Genomic DNA, 23,146 nt, shown 5'->3' on the forward strand with positions numbered 1-23,146 from the left:
AGATGCTGACTGGTCCAATGTATTTCCAGGGGCTGTTCTTGTTTTTACTGTGATGTCTTACTTTTATTGTCTTCCCTCCTTGCTGCTGCTTCGTTTTTCATTGTTTTTATTTTCTTCCTGTTTTGTGCAGAATATGAATCTGAAACTACGAGAAGCTGAACAGCAGCGGCTAAGACAGAAGGAGTTGGAGCGGCAGAGGCAGGCAGAAAGTCGCGACCGACTGCGCCGGCTGAATGCCATCCAGGCAGAAGTGTTAAATCTGAATCTGCAGATTGAGCCCTACTTAAAACAGAAGGAGCTGGTTGGACTGGACCTCTCAGAATACAGTAATCGTGGCAATCAACTGTGCAGCCTGGTGTCAGGCGTTATTAAGCTCACATCAGAGGTGTGTCTATGGCATGGAATAAGGGCAAGTTTTGGCTGAATTGTCAGATTTAAATCTTAAAAATGGGAACAGTGATGGAGCAGCACTGATGGAACAGAAAATAGCCTGTTTCCTTGTTTTCTGAACCTACTGTTCTAGAAAAGCATCTCTTATACATTCCATGAATGCACCCTTGACATTGTTAATGCTGTTTTGGTTTTCCCAATCTCTGCATAATGTTTCTTATGATTACAATATTTTTGTAGATGTGTTTTTAATTCTTAACTTGTACTCTGCCCCTTGATATTAGAGAACTCTTAGCTGAGCTAAGATCTTTCCTGCCTTTATCTCATGTTTTGTTATTGGGGCTCCCCTGCTCCTCTTCCACTTTGCCTGTCTTTTCCAGAAGTTAAGTATCCTAGAATATTTAATTATCAACCTTGATTACTTTGCAACTATCCCTACTGCGATGTAATAAATGCTGACTTTGATGTCCTTGCATGGATGAGGGAAGGGAGGAATTAGTAGCCACTAATTCACTAAAAACACATCTACAAAAATATTGTAATCATAAGGAACATTATGTAGAGATTGGGAAAACCAAAACAGCATTAATAACGTTGTTCATTTAATCTTACTGTGTGAATGTGTATGGGGTTAGGCTTGCTTTGGTTCTTTCCTACCAACCTAACCCCCACTTCCCACTGTTCAACTGTATTTGCACTCACTTTTGAGCCTTTGATGAACATTATTACCAGACAGTTCCTGGTTCTTATGAGCCCAAGTTGGTAAACTTAACTTCTTTTGAAAGGTGAGGATGAAAAAGATGAACTTTTGTTTTGAAGCCTCTTAACCAAGCCTCTTGGGCTGCTTCAAATAAATGACTAATTTTCCCCCATGCATGTTTCAACAGCTTGTATTTATACTGTGCCTTTAATCAATCAGAATTAGATTTTAAAGCAGTATGGTAGTATGTTGAAATTCAGATTTGCAGGCTTTTAAAGTTGTTTTCATCGTGACTCTTAGTTTTTGAAGTTGGGAGGAACAGAGTCATTCCATATATTTATTCAGTTTCCTTTTAGGGCCTTTGTAGACTATTCAGTCTCCCAAATAGTTAATGCATCTTCTGGTGAGTGGGGAAGATTAAACCTGTTCGAAATGTGCATAATAGATTATTCTTTGAAACTTCTACTTTCTGTTAGGCAAAATTAATTTTCATTTCTACAATTCAAATGTGAATTTTGAGCATATTGCTTATGGTAAAAGAACACAAAGGTTCTACCTTTAAGGATCTGTGTTACCTATTGAGACTGAAGATGAGAAAAGTTGGTATGAACTCTAGGTCACTGACCATTACAGGATAATAGATGTCAGTGGTAGTTTGGTTTCTGCTGTGATGATTATGATTCCTACTTTGGATCACGACTCATCAGTGGTAGAAATTTAGAAATCCTTTCCCCCTTTTGATATCTGGGCACTCTGGGTTGCATATACATCTACAAACTTCAGATGTGAAATACAATAGACTGAAAGCCCTGTAACAGTTTTAAAACTCTGGTTAGATTCCATTTAAGGTTCTATGATCTGTTTCAATCACACCACCTGAAAAGAGCTTGTCACCATGGAGGGGGAAGCACAGATTTAACCAAAATGACACTGGGGCCACAAGGGTTTAATTATGTTGATTGGCTTGTATTCTCTGAATATTTAAAAAAAAACTTTTTCCCCTGAAGGGAGTTCTGAACAAAGGCCACAACCAGAAAATGGAGCCAGGCCACTTGGAGATGTCAGGATGTGCATAGCAGCACAAATCAAGATCTCTCACTCAAAAACCTATTGTAGCAGGGAGATGGTGGGAGTGTTGGTGATTGACAATGTCAATACAGAATGTTATGTTTTGGTTGGTCAAGAGTACTAAAGGTTACAGAACTAAGGCAGATAGATGGAGTTAAGATTCAGATGAAGCATGATGCAATTGAATACTGGGAAAGGCTTGAGTGGCTGCATAAACTATTTCTATGTTCCTAATTGTAGTCAATCTGTGGGCATTGGTTGAGAACATGATTGAGCTTGGCTCTGATGTGTAAAGTGAGTAGCCCACTGACAAACCTTGGGTGTGTGTGCGAATATTGGAGACTCTGAGTGGGGTGGGGGGAGTAGGGTCACCTGTGCCAGTGTAGACGTACTTTGAGAATTGCCAAGAGCAGGAAAGGGAGCAAATTACTTGCATTGTGAACACCCATATTTTAAAAAAATACAATCCTAATTTTATGATTTTTGTAGGGTGGGTTGCTACAACAGGAGGACATGCTGAATGCAGAGCAAGCCCTGCTGCAAATGAGAGAGTTGATAGCTGCCATGAATGAGAAAATTGCTGCTGTAGCAGCAGAGAAGAAGAGGATAAAAGAAGAAGAGGAGAAAGCACTTCAGAAAAAGCAAGAAGTCAAAACTGAAATAACAGCACCAGCTCCTCAACAGAAGCCCAGTCTTAAAGAAGGTAATGCAGTGTTAGTATTTGTGAAAAATCTATTTGGGTAATTCAAATGTTGGTATTCTAGGTGTGACTATGCAGAGAGAAATGCATGGAAATGTCACATCTTCTAGTGTTTTGTAAATACCTTCCTTTTGAAATCAGGAGTCTTTTCTCTTGACTGTTTTACCTGAGGTGGTGAGTGCTCATTGATGAGATTTTTGGAGATCTTGATGAAAATCCTTTAACTTGAGGAGGGAACAAAATGTACAGTATGGTTCAGAAATTAATGTGATACTGACAGAATCCAGGAAAGTAGGCTTCTAAAATTCACTGTGTTTAAATTTAGCTGCCTAAAGAACTGCTGCCAATGAGGCAAGAACAATTAGTTGCTGGATTTATCTCATCTTATTCCTATTGAAGTCTATTTCTGTAAAGTATTTCATCTGAAGTGTGAAAAACATCCTCCGATCTTTGTGCATCTCTTCACTGTGCACAATGATTGGCAAGAGTGATAGAATCTATCTGGTTGTTAGAAAAATCTGTTTCTTGCCAACTAGTAGCTCAGTGTAGTTATGCTACTTAGGTAATAACTGAGGAATGTGCATTTGTAATTGGTTTATTACAAGTGAATATATAAAGAATTTAAGACTTATGGAAACAAGCAATCTGTAAAATTTAATTTGAACAATCTTTATATTTCAATATAGGGCTGCAGATAAAGGCAGATTCAAGCACTTTGCAATGGTACCAACGGTTGCAGGATATCTGTGATCAATGTGCAGCATCCATTAGTGATCTTAACAACAGCAAGGATAGTAAGGTAAAATAATATCAGATGCTTTTGAAGTAAATTATAATGCTTTTGCTCCCAAGCAACTTCTGCACTAACATTGGCAGCACAGTCCAGTCTCTTTTGCGATCTAGAATATCGGTCCTTTTTGAAATTATCAACTGAAACCTCCCCACCTGATCTCATTAGCTTTATGGAGGGAATTGAGTTCCAGATTTCATTTGCAGTATGAGGGAGAAGCAGAATGTAACAGGTGGGTGATAATTAATGGAAATTTCAGCATTGGAAGGCAAAATTGATTCCCTTTCCCACATTTGGTGTGAGTTTTGTACAATTATAAAGGAGTTGCATTGTGGCATATCTGATTCTGTAATGTAACTTCTTATGCACTGAACAAGGAATTATCGCCAACTAAACTGTATCCTGCAGCTAGGATCTGTCTGTAATCTTGCACTAGAGCACTGTGATGACGATGTGTGTTATGTACAAAATGCACTGTAGTTATTCAACTGGGATATCTGACAATTCTGTAATCCTCCCTACCATTGAGGACATCTTCAAGAGGAGTGCCTCAAAATGGTGGCATCCATCACTAAGGACCCTCGCCATCTGGGATATTCCCTCTTCTTGTTACTACCATCAGGGAGGAGGTGCAGGAGCCTGAAGATCTACACTCCATGATTTAGAAACCACTTCTTCCCCTCTGCCATCATATTTCTGAATGGTCCATGAACACTACCTTGTTATTCCTTTTTTTTTGCACTATATGTTTATTTTTGTAATTTTTATAGTAATTGTATGTCTTTGCACTGTCTGCTGTTGCAAAACAACAAATTTCACATCATATAAGTCAGTGATGATAAATCTGATTCTGATTCATTAGAAAAAGGGCAGCAGGCACATTGGAGCACTATCACTTGCAGAGTCCTACCTAAGTCACAAAGCATCCTGACTGAGAAATATTTGGTAATTCCTTCATTGTTCTAAATAATGAAACTCCCCATCCAACCAGATTCTGGAATCCATTGACCAGAAAACCTTCAGGTTCAAGAAGATCGCTTACCTTTACATTCACAAGGGTGGTGAGGATTAGGGCAATAAATTTTAGTCTTGCCAGTGCAGCCACATCCTGAAAAATGAATTTAAAATATATTTAAAAAGTTAGTCTTGGTTGGGGAATTAGCATATGAAGGCATTACTATAAAATTTCACAAGTAAATAATACTTATCATTTTAGTAATAATACACTTTTGTTTCTAGGTTAAGAAGATTAAAATGGATCTTCAGAAGACAGCAACCATTCCTGTTGGTCAGATTTCTTCCATTGCAGGTAAATGAAAAATTATTCCTGAGATTTTGATTCTCAATTTAATAATGCCATAATTTATGTTTTCTTCTATAATTAGCCCCTTCCTTTATTTCTGCTGCCATGTTCCCCCATACATAAACTTTGGTCTCATTGTCCAATACTAATTATTTGACATTTTTGTGGTTTTCCTCCTTTCTTCTCCATCTCTACTGAAATTTATGATTCCTTGTTGGAGTGTGGTTCCAGAAAACTGCATTGATCTCAAATATTTTATTACTGTGTGAGCCTTGATGGTTTTAGGTTGTTGGATGGGGAAGATGTGGGTATGCAGTAGTGCTGGAAATCGAAATAAAAACAGAAAATGTTGGAAACCCTCGGCAGGAGAAGCAGCATCTGTGGAGAGTTAATGTTTTGTGCTTGGTTAATCAGAACTTGGGAAAGAGGGAAAATAAATTAGGTGCAAAACAACTTAAATCTCCTTGCAATTTAAAACTATCACCTGCCAAACCTCTCCTAACTCTTCCATTCTCATCATCCAGGGACCCAAACAGTCCTTACAAGCGCAGCAGTAATTCATTTGCACTTCTTCCAGCTTAGTGTGCTATATTTTTTATTTCTGATTTACTGCAGTTTCTTTGGAGATAGTGCATGCCTGTCATGTAGATGGTACACATCACAATTGTGTACAAGGTGTACTGTAGTAACTTAGGGTACTCCCAACACCACCTCTACAACCAAGGGCAGCAGGTGCATGCTCTTGTACTTTTGGTAATAATTATCTGCAAATTCCCTTCCAAGTTGCACACCACCATGACTTGAAAATGTTTTGTTATTCCATCCTCATTGCTAGGTCTAAATCCTGGAACTCCCTACCCAACAATACATGCAGTCCTTCTCGTGAAGGTACTCTGTTTGAGAAGGGGGTTCATTCTGTCAAGTAAAACAATGATAAATAAATCCATGTGATAGCGGTGGTCTGGTCCTGATTTTTTTTGTCTTAAGAATTGGCTAAACTGTAACAACACCTTTGAAGCAAGTACAGAAGTGAGGAAGTGGGATGATAATGGGGGGAATGTGGTGCTCTGTGGGACAGGAGGGATTGTTTGTGGTAAAGTGTAATGTAGGAGGGAATTTTTTTTAGAAGGGGGATGATGGGGCAAGGCAAGTGTAAGTGATGGGAACAAGTGAAAGAATAAAAGATGGGTCCAGAGGAGGTATAAATCATAACAGAAAAGCCATAACTGGTATATGCTGTCCAAACAAATGTGAGTAGTGCTTTGTCACTGAAATGTTGATTTTTATTTCTCCCCTTGTAGAAGCTGCCAGACCTGTTGAGAACTTTACCATTCCACTTTTCATGTTTCCAATATCCATGGTACTGATTTACTAACTCAAGGGCTTAATTAGCCAATGATTTCCTGTTCAGGAGCATTGGCCGGAAGCAGCTATATTTTGTTTTTTTAACTTATTCAGGATGCAGGTTGGCTGACGAATCCAGGACTTACTGCCTGTCATTATTGGCAGTGAGCCACTTTATTGATGTGCTGTAGTCCTTTGGTGAAGCTGCTCTTATGTTGCTACATAGGTGATTCCAGGACTTAGATCCAGATGTTCCCAATGTTGGTTCCTGGAGTAGTTGGTCTATTGGATGAAATGTTAACCTGAGGTCCCATTTGCTGCCTTAGGTGAAACTGGTACCATTTTGAAGTCAAAGGTGTTCTTGTATCCTGGGCAAAATGTTTCTCTCAGTTAATATCGCTGAAATAGATTGCCTGATAATGTATCCCTTTGCTGGTTCTGGAACCTTTCCCTGCACAATGGCATCAAGAATTGAGATGGATATTCTCCATGTGAAATAGCAGGCTGTATCCGAGTGTCTTGGTTGCTATATAAAGATCACTACTTTGAGCTATTAGACCAAAGAAGGGCAAGAAAGGAGATGTGAAAGAAACCAAAACTAAAAATAGTTGCATTATTCTCAAGCCAGTGAGTAATATCAGATTGCAGAGATCTGTTCAATTTTCATTTGCTTTGCTTTTAAGCTGGTATTTAGATAGATAGTTCAGCACCATCAGGCCACTTAGCACAAAATTTACTCAGTGGTTGTTGGAGTGAGCTCCTGGTTAACCACTCCTGGTTAATATTTTACTTTCACAATCCCATGATATCCTAAAATGTTTAATTGTCAGTAAAATATTGTTTATATTTTGAAGTACAGTGATTTGTAATGATGTATCAATTTGTGAACATCACCCTACAAACAGCAATGTGATAAGGGCCAGATAAATGCTGGGAAGAACATTTTGTTTATTTTTATATAGTGCCAAAGGATCTTTTATGTCTACCTTGGACGGCATATATGGGTAGGATTTAACATCTCATCCAAAAGACCTCTAATACTGCAGAACCAGAGCAGGACTATTCACCGGGATTATGTGCTTGAGTCCCAGTATGGGGCTATAACCTGTGGCTTTTTGATTATAAGAGTTATAAGATTATTTCTTGGTTCTCATATGAAAGATTGAATCTTGAACAAGAGGCTGGGAGTCATCTGGCTATCATAGAAATGCATGTCGTGATTTGGACCATCAAAAGAGAGATGAAAATTGAAGAGAAGCTCAGACAGAAGTCCAATTATTTGCCCTGCTTTCTATAGTCACACCTCTGCTACCCTGTCTCTTTTAAATAAAATGTTTAATTGAAAGCCAATCTGCTTTTCACATGACATTTGGATATAGATAGGTGCCCACTGGTCAGTATGCATGTGGTGGACCGAGTGGCCCTTCCCCATGGTCGGACTCTATGACATAAAATACCCTTGACTATTTTGAAGAACAAGAGTGTTCCCCTTTATGTCCTGGTCAATATTTATCCTTCAATGAAAACACTGAAACAGATTATTGATCATTTATCACTTTGCTGTTTGTAGGATGTTTCTGTGTAGATTAGGCTGCCAAATTTGAGTTTCAGTGGTGACTACAGTTGAAAAGTACTTTATTGGCTCTAAGCTGTTTCAGGACATTCTCGGGATGTGCAAGGAGCTGTTTAAATGCAAGTCTGTCTTTCAACATTTTTCCAGCTAGAGACTTTTCTGATCATTACTATTGTTTACTTCCCGCTTTTAAGGCATTTCTATTCTGTGGAGTCTGCTTTGTTCTGTAATGATGCCTCAACCCTTTACCATAGTCATTAAATTTTCCTGCTGAGGTCTTCATCACAATGTATAGTACTTGCTTGCTGTTGCAGCTTCAGACACATACCATACCTCATAAGACTTCCTTTGGGATTAATTTGTGGCAATCAGGGCAAGTGGACAATTCTCTCACACTGGTTGCAAAGGATGGGCCTCAACGTAAAGCAGCAGAAGTGCAAACTGGGGTCATTTAAACAATTAAGTGAGTTGGTGTGTGGGTTGGAGGATGAGGAAGTATTGACAGATTAGATGGCTAAATGTCCTTCACCTCCTATTTATCTTGTGCAATGAATGAGCATCTGTGACCTATATATGTAGAGTATTAGTACATATGTAGGAATAATGGTAATACATTGATGTATTCTTTTCTGTTGAAATGCACTTGTGCAAACATTGCACACAATGAAATCTACTTCTGTGTTGTCTTTTGCCTGAAATATAAATAAATTTCCTAGTAACCTGTCATAAATATTAGATATTGAGCTATCGTGAAAAGGTTTCAAATTAAAGATTACATCTAATAAATTTTTATCAGGACTCAGGAAAAGAATGTAATTGAGATCGAAGAAAGTCTCTAATTTGTAAATATCGGAAAAAGTGAGTTTTCAGTAAATTATACTTGATAGACAATTGTTCAAATGTAGAAAGGTTTCCTCCAACAAACAGATCCTGAAAACAAGTAATACTTAATTTGTTCCACTCTTTAAAGAATACATCAGTCATAGAAGGTTTAAAAAAAGTAATTAGAGAAAATGGGACTGGACAAAAAAACCCAATAAACCAAAATATCTTCTAAGTTGTAACCAAATCCGCAAAGTGTGTCTAACTACTAAATCATCTGTTAGTTTATTTAATGATAAAGGAAGTGAAGAACCAAGCAGAGAAATAATAGAACATTTTTTAACAGAGTTAGCTTCTGAAGAAACCCGTACTGGACAAGCCTCTTGATTAATGTAATGTAACCAAAATGTAAGATTTCATATATTGACTGCCCAGTAATAAAATCTAAAGTTAGGTAAGGCTAAACCTCCATTCTTTTTAACCTTCTGAAGGTGAACTTTATTTAGTCTAGGATGTTTATTATTCCATATGTAAGAAGATATAATTGAATCAAGAGAGTCAAAGAAAGACTTAGGAATAAAAACAGGTAAAGCCTGAAATAGATATATGAATTTAGGTAAATTATTCATTTTAATAGCATTAATTTGGCCAATCAATGATAAAAACCCTTTTCACATAATACAGTAAGGTGAAAAAATTTTCTTAGTTTTTAGTAATTGACACCTCCAGATAGGTAAAATGATTTCTTAAAATTTTAAAAGGAATATTAATATCAAATGGTACCAGGTTATTCAAAGGAAAAAGTTCACTCTTGTGTAAGTTCAATTTGTATCCTGAAAAATGACTAAAACAAGAAAGTAAAGAAAGCATAGGAGGTAATGAGGCTTCAACATTAGATATAAAAAGTAATAAATCATCAGCACATAACGAAACTTTATGGTTAATACCGCTTCTGGAGGTACCAAGGATATCTCTAGATTCTTGGAGAGAAATGGCCAAAGGTTCTAAGGCCAAATCAAAGAGGAAAGGGCTCAGAGGACATCCCTGTCTGGTTCCACGTTGAAGTTTAAAAGATTTAGAATTCTGAAAATTAGTAAGAACTTGAGCAGAAGGGGATAAATAAAGTAATTTAATCCATTGGATAAAATCGGGCCCAAAGTTAAATTAGGAATGAGTAAGGTGCCACTAGATAAAATTAAAACACTTGGGAACAAGATTTGCGGACGTCAATTTCTGAGGAAACTTGGAATGAAATTTTTAAATTGGTTAATACTTTGTCATTATGCGCCTGTCATTCTCTCCTTCAATTTAAAGTGGTCCATAGAGCTCCCTTGTCTAAAGATAAACTATCCCGTTTTTATTCTGATATATCTCCTTACTGTGACAAATGCAATAACGGAGAGGCTTCTTTAATTCACGTGTTCTGCACGTGTCAGAGTCTTTAAAAAATATTGGACAGAGGTGTTTCAAACTTTTTCTGTACTTTTTAAAATAAATTTTCAACTTAATCCTTTGACTGCATTATTTGGGATCATTGGAGAAAAAGATATAACTTTGAAGGTTTCTGATCTACACATTCTGGCTTTTATTTCTCTTATAGCCAGGAGAGCTGTGTTGCTTAAATGGAAGTAAGTTACTCCACTTACTCATGCTCAATGGTTACGGGATGTTATGTCATACCTGAATCTAGAGAAGATCATTCTTCAATTCTTGAATCTAACTTAGACTTTCAAACCCCGTGGGGACCCTTTTTGAATTATTTTCAAAACCTTTGATTTGGTGACGAAAATACAGATATTGGCTGACATTGTTACGTTTCAAGGGTTTTTCCTTTTTAAATTATTGAACAGCTTTGGTTTTCGGTAGTGGGAGTAGATTTTTTTTATAATAAAATATTCCAATTTTTTTCTTTATTAACTATTACATGTGATTATTAACTTAGAGTATTGTGATCCTAAGTATGATTTAACACAATGTATTCAGTAGTATTTTCACCCTCTTTTATGATGCATGTACTCTTTTTTTTGTGTGGATTTAATAAAAATATAAATAAATTTTCAAGTTATCTTTCTTTTGTACCCCTCCTCCCCTCACCACCTAGGGTCTCACTTGCGTGAAATCTTCGACAAGATCAATAACCTTCTCTTAGGCAAGCAAATATCATCGGGTGGGAAGTTGGTGTCAATTGCTCATCACCCACAAGGTCAGGACTTCGTCTGTTATAAACTGGCAGAAAAATTTGTGGTGAGCAATTTATAAATCACTGCCTGTGATGTGAATTTGCAATGTCAAACCAAGGATCTTCTACTATGTGCACTAGGCTATATACATACATATATCAAATAAATTTGCACTTGCCATTGTTAAAAGAAAAAATTTACATTCTTGTAGCACTCTTCATGATCTCTTGACATGCTGAAGTACTCTACAGGCACTTAAATACTTGGATTACATTTATGTGACTTGTGACAACTAAATTGCATATTTACAGTAAAGCTTCACAGAGTAATGAATAAATAAGTGGATAATCAGAGGTGAGATTGCTGTCCACTGTACCAGAAGAGTTTTTGTTTCAATGGAAATTAAAATGGCTTTACCATAAAACTTCACCTTTGGACACTTAATTTAGATGATGGACAGATAGTATTACTTACAGTTATCGATAGGTTTTACTTCTCAAGCCTTTTTCTCCTTGGAGTTCTGTTGTCCTTTCCAACATTTGGTTCTTATCCTTTATAGCCAAAATCAAATGTCTGTTTTTTTTTGTTATTTTGGAGAATCTTGTAATCTGGAAAAAGGTAGGCATACTTCCCTATGTAACTATACTATACTAAGTCCATTCATTGCATATTAAACTTTCAGAGATGTAATGAGAGGTTTATTTTAGTTAAGTGCTATAGAGAAGATGAAATATTAATGTGCATTCCATCGTGTTCTAGTATGATGCAACACAGAAGGTCACTCAGCCTGTTGTGTAAAAGCTAACTCTATCCAGTCAGTCTCACATGCCTGTTACTTTTCTCCACAGCCATGTAATTTGTGTTCTAGTCAAGTAGTTACCCAATTCCCTTTATTTTTGAAAGGTGCTTTTGCATTTTCTTCAAGCATCCTCTCGAGCATTACATTCAATATTGCAATAGAATGGGGCAGGTTCTTTGCCCTGTATTATGTATACACGGATTCACATTGTGGTCTGTTGCAAAAGAAACTGTGCAAACATGTGTTCTGGTTGGGCCAGATATAAAATGTTATCAGTTTTAATTGGAAAGGCACAAGTACAGTGTCTGCTCTAATTTTAACATTTTTCTTCATTATTATTTGCAGAAACAAGGGGAGGAAGAGGTTGCATCTCACCATGAAGCTGCATTTCCAATAGCAGTGGTTGCTTCAGGGATCTGGGAGTTTCACCCGAAGGTTGGCGATCTTTTCTTGGCCCACTTGCACCGAAAGTGTCCCTATGCAGTCCCGTTTTTCCCTTCATGGAAAGACGGGTTACCAAAGGAAGAATACCAAAGGTAGAAGTCCCAAAACAACATTATGCCCTCAAAACTGCAAGCATAACTGATCTGATTTCTGCTATCTACCAGGTGGTTATTAGTAGCAGCTGTTCTGGTGCTTCAAATCTGTTGACTATAATTACAAGGTACTTTGATTAGCTGTCTGACAGCTTCTCTTCTGAATCCCTTTCTATGTTGGCTTTTTCCATTTTGCAAAAGGATATTAATTTGCGTATTATGACTTATTTGATAAAAGTCAGGAATCAGTGTTTCAGCTGTGCAAAACTTTGGTTAGGCCACATTTGAAGTATTGTGTGCACTTCTGGTTGTCACACTATAGGAAGGATGTGGAGAGAGTGCAGAAGAGGTTCACTGGGATGTTGCCTGGATCGGAGTATATTAGCTATGAGGAAAAGTTGGACAAACTTGGATTGTTTTCTGTGAGGGCTGACCAGATAGGATAATATAAAATAGGTTAGATAGATTTTTTTTCTTTATGCAGGAAATGTAAAATATTAGAGGGCATAAGTTTAAGGTGGGGGGTGGGGGGGGAAGGTGGGGATGGTTAAAGGACCTTTCTTTTTGGCTGTGTCACAGTACCGTGATGCAAATTGCTTTACTCTACTGAAGAAAGCCATTCTGCAATCTGTGACTCTCAGGTAACCATAAAGAGGGAAAATTTATAGGTTCCAAAAAAAATTTAAAGAAGCTTTGGTAAATTATGGAGGTGTGCAATAAACAAAGTTACGATATTTCTCATCTTAACTGCTGTGGAGATGTGTTGATACAATGCTGCTTTAATTTAAATTAAGATTGATCCCCATTCTCTTCCCTTCCATCTCTCCCTTTTATCCTGCCCCTTGACCTGGGATTAGGGTGATATTACAAAACAGAAAGCCATGTATGAAAGGAATGAAATAACTGCATCTCAGGTATGCAGTCCTACTAAAAATATTATTCAGTTCCATACATATCTTACAAATGTAATGTTCTCCCCAGGTTGAATTTCCATTACATTTCAAATATATTGACCTTTATGGATGGTCAATCCAGAGAAATTGTAGACTAGCTGCTTTGATAAGGGAAGCAATTTGGAGCACGGATCCCTTGGTCTGGCTTTAAACATCTTCTGGAGTAGCACATTGGCGCAGCTGGTAGAGCTGCTGCTTCACAGCTCTAGTGACCTGGGTTCAATCCTGACCTCTGGTGCAGACTGTGTGTGCTTTGTATGTTCTCTGTGGGTTTGTCGGTTTTCTCTGGGTGTTCTAGTTTCCTCCCACATCCTAAAGGTGTGCAGGTTGGTAGGTTAATTGGCTGCTCAAAATTGCGCTTAGGGCATCATTAAGTTGGAGAATGTGGGAGGAGTTGAGGGAATTGCTGGAAGAATAAAAAAGACGAATAATAAGTATGAATGTAAGTGGGTGCTTGATGGTTAACATGGACTTGATTAGTCAAAAGGCCTGTTTCCTTGGCTGAATGTAAATCTATTGATTTTCAGAGCTGAAACCGTAAGACACAGGAGCAGAATTAGGCCATTTGGCCCATCGAGTCTGCTCTGCCATTCAATCATGGCTGATTTATTTTTCCCCCTCAACCCCATTCTCCTGCCTTCTCCCCGTAACCTATGACACCCTTACTAATCAAGAACCTATCAACCTCTGCTTTAAATGTTCCCAATGACTTGGCCTCCACAGCTGTCTGTGGCAATGAATTCCACAGATTCACCACCCTTTGGCTAAAGAAATTCCTCCTCTTCTCTGTTCCAAAGGCTCTCCCTTCTATTCTCAGGCTGTGCCCTCTGGTCCTAGACTCTCCCATTACTGGAAACTGTAGAAATGAGAGTACTGAACTTGATTATAGTGGAATTGTAGTTTGGGTTTATCTTCACCTTCACCTATTCTGGGAATGAATAATTAATGGTTATAATAAGTGTATTTTTTGTTATTCCTTCTGTGACATAGCCCATTTACAGATTGCAGATTTTTTTTTCTTTGGGTGTCTTTAATTGCAGAAATAAACTATCTTTTGCCAAAAAAAAACTGCTGGAGGAACTCAATGGGTCAGGCAGCATCTCTGAAGGGAATTGAGTAGTTCCAATTTCCCTCTGCAGATGCTGCCTAACCAGCTGATTTCCTCCAGCAGTTTTTTTTGCAAAAGATTCCAGCACCTGCAGTCTCTTGTGTTTCACCTTTGCAGAAAAGTAGTACAAATCCTCCAATATTCAAATACTTCCAATTCATTCAGTCTATTTACTCTGTGAAAGCAGAGTAGTCATATGCATCTTTCTGGGGTGATGGTGAGGTGAACTACTAGAATTACATCTTGATCTTTCCTCCTGTATATTTAAAGTCTGATCCTTTTAATCTCCGCTGATAGGTTATTGGGTTACAGAGTGCAGGAAAATTGTGTTGAGCAGCAGGACAACTTTCTAAAACGGATGTCTGGAATGGTTCGTCTGTATGCAGCCATCATACTGTTGAGATGGCCCTATGGAACAAAGCAAGGGGTAGGTAAATTAACCAAATGCTATGTCATTCATTTTGCAAATACTTGTTATTTTGTCCAAATCTGAATCAAACCCTTATGAATATTGGTCCAGCTTGCACTTTGCTGCACTAACCTTTTTTTTAATTGTGCTGCCCCAATTGCATTGTTGGCATTGATGTGTGGGCCTGTTGTCAAGCTGTCTTAAGGCCTTTTCTGCTTGCTAATGTTTGATGATCAGAGACATTTAGAAACAGTTGGGGAAAGAAGATGTAATTAATTAAAATTGAAACCACCTTTGTTTTAATTGACGTTGGCAATCCCATTCAAATTAATGAATTCATGCTAAATGTGCCAGAAATGGGTGGCATTAAGTTGATGAAAGCTCGCCTCTTTGCTCAGTAACTCGTGCAAATCCTCTGGACTTTGTGGTAAGTCCAGTGGTGAAGCAAGAGGTCAGATGTTCCCACATCTGATATTCAGTGCTTTCCATGCTTCTGTGCACAGGTGCTGAAGTCCGGAACATGTTGGTGTGTACACCACAGCCAACTGGTAGTTAATGATAGTCAACAGTTTAAATTGTCATTGCCAAAACTTAGTTCTGCTGTAATTCAAATATCAAGTTTTTCTCTCACTCTTCATTCTGAATAAAAAAAAATCCCAGTCTGTTCATTTTTTCCTGATAGTTATGAGTTTTTGGATCACTTTGTTATTTGCGGTTTCATTGAATTTAGTCTCATCTTGGTAGCCTAATTGGAGGCAATGACTCTAGTGGATGGGGTTGATATAAATGAACACGGACGCAAAATGGTCCTGCAGTTTGGTTGTAAAAGCAAATATTAACATTGTGATGGAATTTATTTCAGTTTTTTAGGATAGCAAGACTATGGCTTCCTTGATAGATTAGTTTATCCTAAATGCCTTTTATGCCATGTTCCTGCATTTCTCTCTAGATACAATTGTTTATGCAACTTGTTTGTTTGCTTTAGTGACTACCCCTGCCTCAAATTCATTTTTGTTTTAAAGTAGTTGAGTAATCTTTAACTTGTAAAAACGAGTTCCACTGGTACCACCCATGCGAAATTTGAACTGTTCAAAAATTTATAGCATGGAAATGGGTCATTTGCCCCAACTAGTGTCTGCATGCTATAAGCCTCCTCCCACCTCTTCTTCTACCCATGTCAATGTGTCATTCTATTCCTTTCTCTTGCATAATGGTCTGTCTCTGCCTTAAGTTCATTTGTGCTGTGTGCTAACAGAAGTAGAAACATTCTCTTGATATCTACTATGCGCATTGCTAATATGATGCACCTATTAAATCATCTTTCTAGAGAAGGTAATCACAGTTTATTTTAATCAGTCTTCCAAATGATTGAAGTTGACATGCAATTACAGTGTCGATCTTTGTTTCTTACATAGGAACATCCACATGGCCTGAATCATGCTTGGCGCTGGCTAGCTCAGATGTTAAACATGGAACCACTGGCTGATGTAACTGCTACACTACTCTTTGACTTCTTGGAGGTGTGACACTATTTGCATCATACTGTCTTTCTAACATAAGTATCAGACATTTATTGGACTTTGGCTTCTTATTAAAGCTACTGTCAACGCTTCAGAGAACCTTATCATTTTTTGTCTCAATGTTATTTGTGGGCTCTGGATTAATGAAATAGGTGGGGGGGATAAAGTTTGGATAAATGGAAACAGTGTGCAATGACTGGCATATCATATACACAAAGCAAGGAAGTTATGCTTAGCCTCAGCCAGCCTTGTGACACCACACTGAAAGAAGTAAACCAAGGCCTAGAAAAGAGTGCAGAAGGTGACTTTGGAGAATTGTATTGCAGATGAGGAAGTTTGGTTATGTGAAGATGTTGAAGTGGCATGATTCTCCTTAGAATGGGAAGGATGGAAGGGAGATTTTGTAAAGGCATTCAAAAACATCAGATGTTTTGACTAAATAAGAAATTATTTCTACTTGACATGGTGGGTTGGTCAGCAGAGAAACAGATTTAACAAATTTAAAAGGGGATGAAAGGTCAACTCTATTTCTGTCTCCACAATTGCAGCCTTGCTTGCAGAGTATTTCCACTGTTGTGTTTTCATTCCAGATTTCCAGCATCTATAGTATTTCCCATTTGTATTATTGGTTAATCCACTGCCACTTCTCTTCCAGTATTCTTTGGTTGTGAAGTGGTCTTCGCTGTATTGGAGAGAATATATACAAATTGCTTAGTTTTGAAGCATAATCCCAAACTTCCAGTTGCCTGTTCCTTTAATCATCTGTCACAATCCTGGTGCTTGACTTGTGTCCTTGCCCTCCTACACTGTCCTCATGAAGCTTAACATGAGCTCAAGGAACAGCAGCTCATCTTTGGACTGGGCACCCTTATGCACTCAACATCGAGTTCAACAATTTATCAGCATTCGGACACTTTTTCCAGCTTTCTTTACAGATTCCTAAATTTTTGGATAATTGTGTTTTGCATTTTCACCTTGTCTTGGCACTGTCACTGCTTTTATCATTCAGTCTCTCCTGCCTTGTATCCTGTCATAGATCTTTCCTTTCACTCTATCCTCTCCCATCTCCACATCCCAGAAAAATGTATTTCAAACTAGACTGATGAAAGCCCTTTGACCTGAATCATAAACTCGGTTTCCCTCTGTACAGATGTTTCTTATCTTGTTGACTGTTTTCAGCATTGCTAGTTGTATTATTAATTTGTTTAAGGAAGGAGATGCAATAATAATTTACAAGGGGAAAGGAGGCATTTACTGGGGAGGGGAATTAATTGGATGGCTGTTTCAAAGAGGAAGCTCGGGTGGGATGCATTGAATTATAGGCTGCACTGGTGTATGCTCTATGTAGATGCCTATTAGTCCCATGAATGTTTTGCAGTCTAATGCTGCTGCTTGTTTCCCCAACAGGTCTGTGGTCATGCTTTGATGTTAAAGTATCAGAACCAGTTCTGGAAAATGATCCTACTGATCATGAATGAATATTTCTCCAGGTAGGAGACTAGTGATGGTTGTGGATGTTTACCACCACCTTGCCTTTCATGGACTACACAAAGATAAGCCTGATAACTTTACGAGGGCCACAGTTAAAGTTTGATATTCTTATTTTACCAAGAAAAAGAACTTGCATTACTATACTCGTTTTCATAATCTGAAGATATCCCAGTGTTTTGCTGCATTTTTTTTAAGCGGAGTCATCTTGTAATGAAAGAAGCAGCAATTATGTGCAACAGCTGTCAAAAACAGCATTAGAAATAAATGCAGGAATGGATGATTTATCTCCTTGACCCTACTTTGCCATTCATTAAGATAAAAGATCGACCACAATCTTCTATCTCAGTGCCATTTTACGGCACTAATTCATATATCCCTCAATTCCATTAATTTCTTTAAAAGGAAACTTAGTCAATCTCCCCCTTGTGTATATTCTGTGACTGAGGCTTCATAGCCTTGGGTGGTACATACCAAATATTTATTAGCTTCTGGGTGAAGAAATTGGTTCTCAACTGTCCTGAATGGCTGGTGCTATATTTTGAGACTGGGATCCATTGTTGCAGGTGTCGTTCTCTGAGACACCACAATTGTTTCATAGTCCATTTCTGTCGCTGATTTCCCCAAAAAAATCTACAACCAAATTTTATCAATAGAAGTAGTTAATATTTTTAAATGTTGGTTGAAGGGTAAATATTGACAAAATCACTGCACAAAGGCCCTTATTCTTCAAAACAGCGTTTTGTGCACTTTCAGCAGTGAAGGACTCCCTCACTGGAGCGTCATTCTTGTTGGTTTATCTCAAGTATGAGGGATGAAACAGTGAATTCCAGACCCTAACAGTTAGTTGATTCAGCTTACTCTAATCCTTCTACCAGGGCCTTAATGCAGAGATGTTGAGAGGGAATGGGTCACCATCTCTGAATTGGGTTGGGTATATAAGACTCGGGTGAGAAATTTCTTCACTCAGAGCATTGCCAGTTTTTTGGAATTCTGCATTTTAGAGAGTTATGGATGCTCAGGCAAAGAGTATATTTAAACACATTAAAATATTCTGAAGCATAGTTAGTTATAATGTAGGAAATGCAGTAGCTGGTTTATGCATGGAAAGGTCCCATAAACAGAAAAATGACATTGGCTAAGTCTCTTCGGTGACCTTAGTTGAAATGTTATTGGCCAAAGCACCAGTATTCCCTAGCTGGTCTAAATAAGTGCATTGGGGTTTGTGATGACCGACTGAGAGACCGTGCGCCTCAGTTTCTCTTCTCATTTTGAAAGGTAGTACCTATGACACCATAATGATCAGCAATAAACAAGGAATGCCAGTCTGCATAATGTATTGGTGTAGAATTTGAATCCACAACCGTATTGGAGATGGATGTTACTCTTTATATATCTTGTCAACGCTTGTACCTGAATCAAGGCCAATACAAACTGATTACCTGGTATTTTAACTTATTTGTGTATGAAAGATCTTGTTTGTAAACGAGCTGTTGTTTTTACATATATAAGTGACAACGTGTCAGAGTTTCATTGTATGTGAATCATACTTTCTGAATCTAAAATCTTTATTTAAAATTGTTTCTTATATATATCACATATTGTTCCATTTCAAAATCTCTTCCTAATGCAAATCATTCACCTTTGCTAATACAATTCTATTTTTGATACATTCCATCATTACAAACCTATTTTTGCCTCCTGATTTTTCATCTTCATTAAAAAGTTATGGATTCCAGTCGCATTCTAGGAGGCTTCAGTTGTATATTAGCACCAATGTCTGAGAGTTTTAATCTTCCTAATGAGGTGAGGTCATTTATGCTCTTGGAGTCTGACCACGTTTATCCCTCAACCAAAATCACTTAAAAATAGATAAAGCCATTATCACATTGCTTGTTTGTAGAATGTTGCTGTGTGCAACTTAGTTGCTACACTTCCTATAATTTTAGTAAACTAAAGATATTACTAATCTTTTGGGGTGAACTGAGATAAAAGATATGTAGGTGTGCATATTTTAGAAATGCAAATAAATTACTTGTAACGTTATTTTTCTCACAGGATTGAAGCTGTCACAGGCAATGGGCAAGTTGGGGCTGTGATCCGGTTACGGCAATTCCTAGAGGTAAACCCTCTTTATATTTTCTCAATTCAAGCTCCCCAATGGTTTTGGGGCATTTTCCAATCAGGATATATCTAGAGTAAAATTTTTAAAAATTGCTTTCGCCATATAGGAATTTTGAAAGCTCTTGCCAGCAAAAGGACTATAGAAATAACTTCCAGTTTTATATAACCATTTAATGCAGTAAAGTGTCCCTAAGGGCTTTGTAGAAGCATTATCAACCAAAATTTAAAGGAAAGAGGTTTAGAGGGGGTTAATTTCAGAGCTTAATGGCTTGGCAACTAAAGACACAGAAGGGAGTGGTGAGAGGGACTAAACGTTGGAGCAGGGTACCTGCTATTTGATGTGGGTAGTCAATTTTGTATGTTATTGATGAAGGATGTGCAGTAAATAATGTTCTTTATTCCAAGAATTATTTTAAATTAAGGTGACAGAAATCTACAGATAATACTTTACATTGCAATGTTGATTTAACCCAAACTAATTTCATTGTTGGGCCAGTATAATGGAGCAAGCCATTTTTAACTCTGTTTTGTGCTACATTTGCCCATTGAAAATACTGAGAAATGTTGATTGATGTAGTGCCTTTCATGGCTTTGATAATCCAAACAACTCATAGCCAGTGAAATGCATCACGATAGTGATTACTTTGCAAAAGTAGAAATTTTGCTGCCATTAATGCTGATCAAAAAAGATAATTTTCTCTGCTGGTCACTGCAAAATTCTTTCCTTGTTTTGTCGTTTTCTTTCATACTCTCACACCATTTTGGGTGGCTGAAGCTGATAATCATCTATAAGACAGGAAGGAAATTATTTAACTATCTTTACTAAATAATCTCTTATTGTAATGTTACCTCTGATTTTTATCTGGTCTGTGTCATTTTTATAATCTCTAATGACAGAGGAGGAGGGCATTTGGCCTAACGAATTTATGCTGGCTTTCCAGAGCAATCCCATTCCCCCATTTATTTTCCAGTAGCCTATTCTCTCTCACATGCCCATCAACTGCTATCAGTCCCCTACACTCCAGGTAATTTACATCAGCTAATTGACTTACCAGCCAGTATCACCTTGAGATATGTGACAAAACCAGAGCATCTAGAGGAAATCTATGTGGTCACAGGGCAAATGTGCAAACTTCACACAGATAACACCAGAGGTCATGATCGAACCTAGGGTACTGGGATAGTGAGACAGCAACACTAACTCCTGGACATATTTTGTTGGTGTGATTACCCAAATCCTGGTCAACCTCCAGCCCTGAGCTTGCTGACTCTGATATTGTTTGACTTTTGGATTCTAGCGTCTGGGGTTATCTTCCCAAACCATGTCTCCAAGTCCTAGTCATCAATCCCCTTTTTTAGATCTGAATAGTTGGCCTCTATTTCTCCTCAGCCTGGACCTTGTTGAGACTCTCAGTGCAACATTTCTGACATTATACAGCATGGAGTAGGCTGTCACGAGTATGCCATTTCCTTGTAAGCACTATCTAATTCGTATTACTCCCTTGTTCTTTTCCCATAGCCTTGAAAGTATGTTTTGATAATGTTAACTGATTTTATAAATCACTAAGGTTGGACTATTGTTCAATCCTGGTCACCATGCTTTAGGAAGGACACCAAGAACTTGAATGTGGATGAGATTTACTTTAATGGGATTATGACATTAGCTATATGACAAAACTATAAAAAGGCTTGGATTCTCCCTACAGAAGGGAAGCTTTAGAACAAATTTAATTTATGTTAGAAATCATCAAGTTTTTGATAGATCAAGTGAGAAACTAATTCCACTGACAGAGTTGATAAATAGGATGGATCTGTTTGTGTTTGAAGTGCCACAAATGTCAAATTTGTTGTGACAGTTATATCCTCATTATATTTTGAATTTTTTCCCCCTAATGTTGTAACTATTATTTTATGAGCCACGGGTTTTAAATGTCAAAAAGATATTTCCAGTGACAAAGATACTTGTGGTTGATTTTCCGTGCCTTCTATTTCTGATCTTTGTACTGCTTTCACGTGAAAGACTGAGAAAGCTAAAGCTGTTTTTTTAAAATCCAATGATGACCTATTGGAGTTGCTTTAAATTCTGAAACTGGGGCCATAAGTATAAGAAATCACTCATCCAGTGGTGGGTTTGGGAGAAACTTTTTTGTAAAACTTATTACCACATGTGGTAGTTGAATCAAACAGCATGAATGAATTTATGGTGAAACTTGATAAACACATGAAGGACAATAAAATGATGTTCATCTAACCTTATCAGTACCAGGGTGAGAGGAGACTTGTGTGAAACATAAATGATGGTACTTATTAGCTTGCACTAAAGACCCGGTTGTTTTGTGTATGCTACACATTGCAGGAGAATGTAAAAATTTTTTCAGTCGCACATTTCACATCTGTAAAGTGCTCTAACTTATCTTATTAACATGCACTCTCCAGTGGTTATTGAAGAGCTAGATGCTTTCCAATGAAATAATTTGAGAAAATTGATCCAAGAAATTTGGCCACACATTTGGTGACTAGTTACTTAAGTGTTGTGACCAGCAGTCCAGGCTAAAAGATCATAGAGCTCTAAAGATAGACAGGTAGAGAAAATATAAACCAGGTTACAACAATAAAATTGGAGTGGGCTTCAGTACAACATTATTTAGAGTCTTTTGGACCAGACTTGTTACATAACAAACACCTTCTTTGAAATTAGTAAATTTGTGGATGACATGAAAATTGGTAGTGTTGCGGATAGTGAGGAAGGTTGTCTAAGGCTACAGCAGGATATAGATCGATGGGAAAATTGGGCAGAATGTTGATAGATGGAATTTAATCCCAGCAAGTGCAAGGTGATGCATTTTGGGAAGTTAAGTGGGGTAGGACAGATGCATTAAATAGTAGTGTGCTAAGGAATTTTGATGAACAAAGGGAACTTGGGGTTCATAGTTTCCTGAAAGTGGAACACAGGTAGATAGAGTAGTGAAGAGGGCACCACTTCACCACTGATAGGTCAGGGCTTAGAATATAAAAGTTGTGATGTTATGTTGCAAGTTTATAAAACACCGGTTAGACTGCACTTCGAGTATTGTGTGCAGTTCTGGTTGCCAGACAAATAGGAAGGATGTGGTTGTGCTGGAGGCAGTGCAGAGGAGATTCACCAGGATGTTGCCAGGATTGGAGGAGGACTTTAGATATGGCAAGCGATTGGATTGGATAGGCTGAGCTTATTTTCCCTGAAGCGAAGGAAGCTGAGGGGTGACTTGATAGAGGTAAATAAGATTATAAGAGGCATGGATAGGGCAGATAGTCAGAATCTCTTTCCCACGGTAGGGATATAGGTTTAGGGTGAGAGGA

At 37.8% G+C, this 23,146-nt stretch overlaps 1 protein-coding gene across 1 annotated transcript in view; it reads left to right on the forward strand.

The window, feature by feature from the left end:
- gle1 (GLE1 RNA export mediator) overlaps positions 1 to 23,146 on the forward strand; it is a 37,503-nt gene that overhangs the window by 10,536 nt on the left and 3,821 nt on the right. The window contains exons 6-15 of the mRNA XM_052036955.1: positions 131 to 385; positions 2,648 to 2,861; positions 3,545 to 3,657; positions 4,888 to 4,957; positions 10,792 to 10,934; positions 12,015 to 12,205; positions 14,564 to 14,693; positions 16,091 to 16,195; positions 17,603 to 17,685; positions 19,742 to 19,805. Of these exons, the coding sequence (XP_051892915.1) occupies positions 131 to 385; positions 2,648 to 2,861; positions 3,545 to 3,657; positions 4,888 to 4,957; positions 10,792 to 10,934; positions 12,015 to 12,205; positions 14,564 to 14,693; positions 16,091 to 16,195; positions 17,603 to 17,685; positions 19,742 to 19,805 (1,368 nt within the window). The remainder of the gene's footprint in view (positions 1 to 130; positions 386 to 2,647; positions 2,862 to 3,544; positions 3,658 to 4,887; positions 4,958 to 10,791; positions 10,935 to 12,014; positions 12,206 to 14,563; positions 14,694 to 16,090; positions 16,196 to 17,602; positions 17,686 to 19,741; positions 19,806 to 23,146) is intronic.

This window comes from Pristis pectinata, chromosome 23 (genome assembly GCF_009764475.1).
Source record: "Pristis pectinata isolate sPriPec2 chromosome 23, sPriPec2.1.pri, whole genome shotgun sequence".
Lineage (NCBI taxonomy): Eukaryota > Metazoa > Chordata > Chondrichthyes > Rhinopristiformes > Pristidae > Pristis > Pristis pectinata.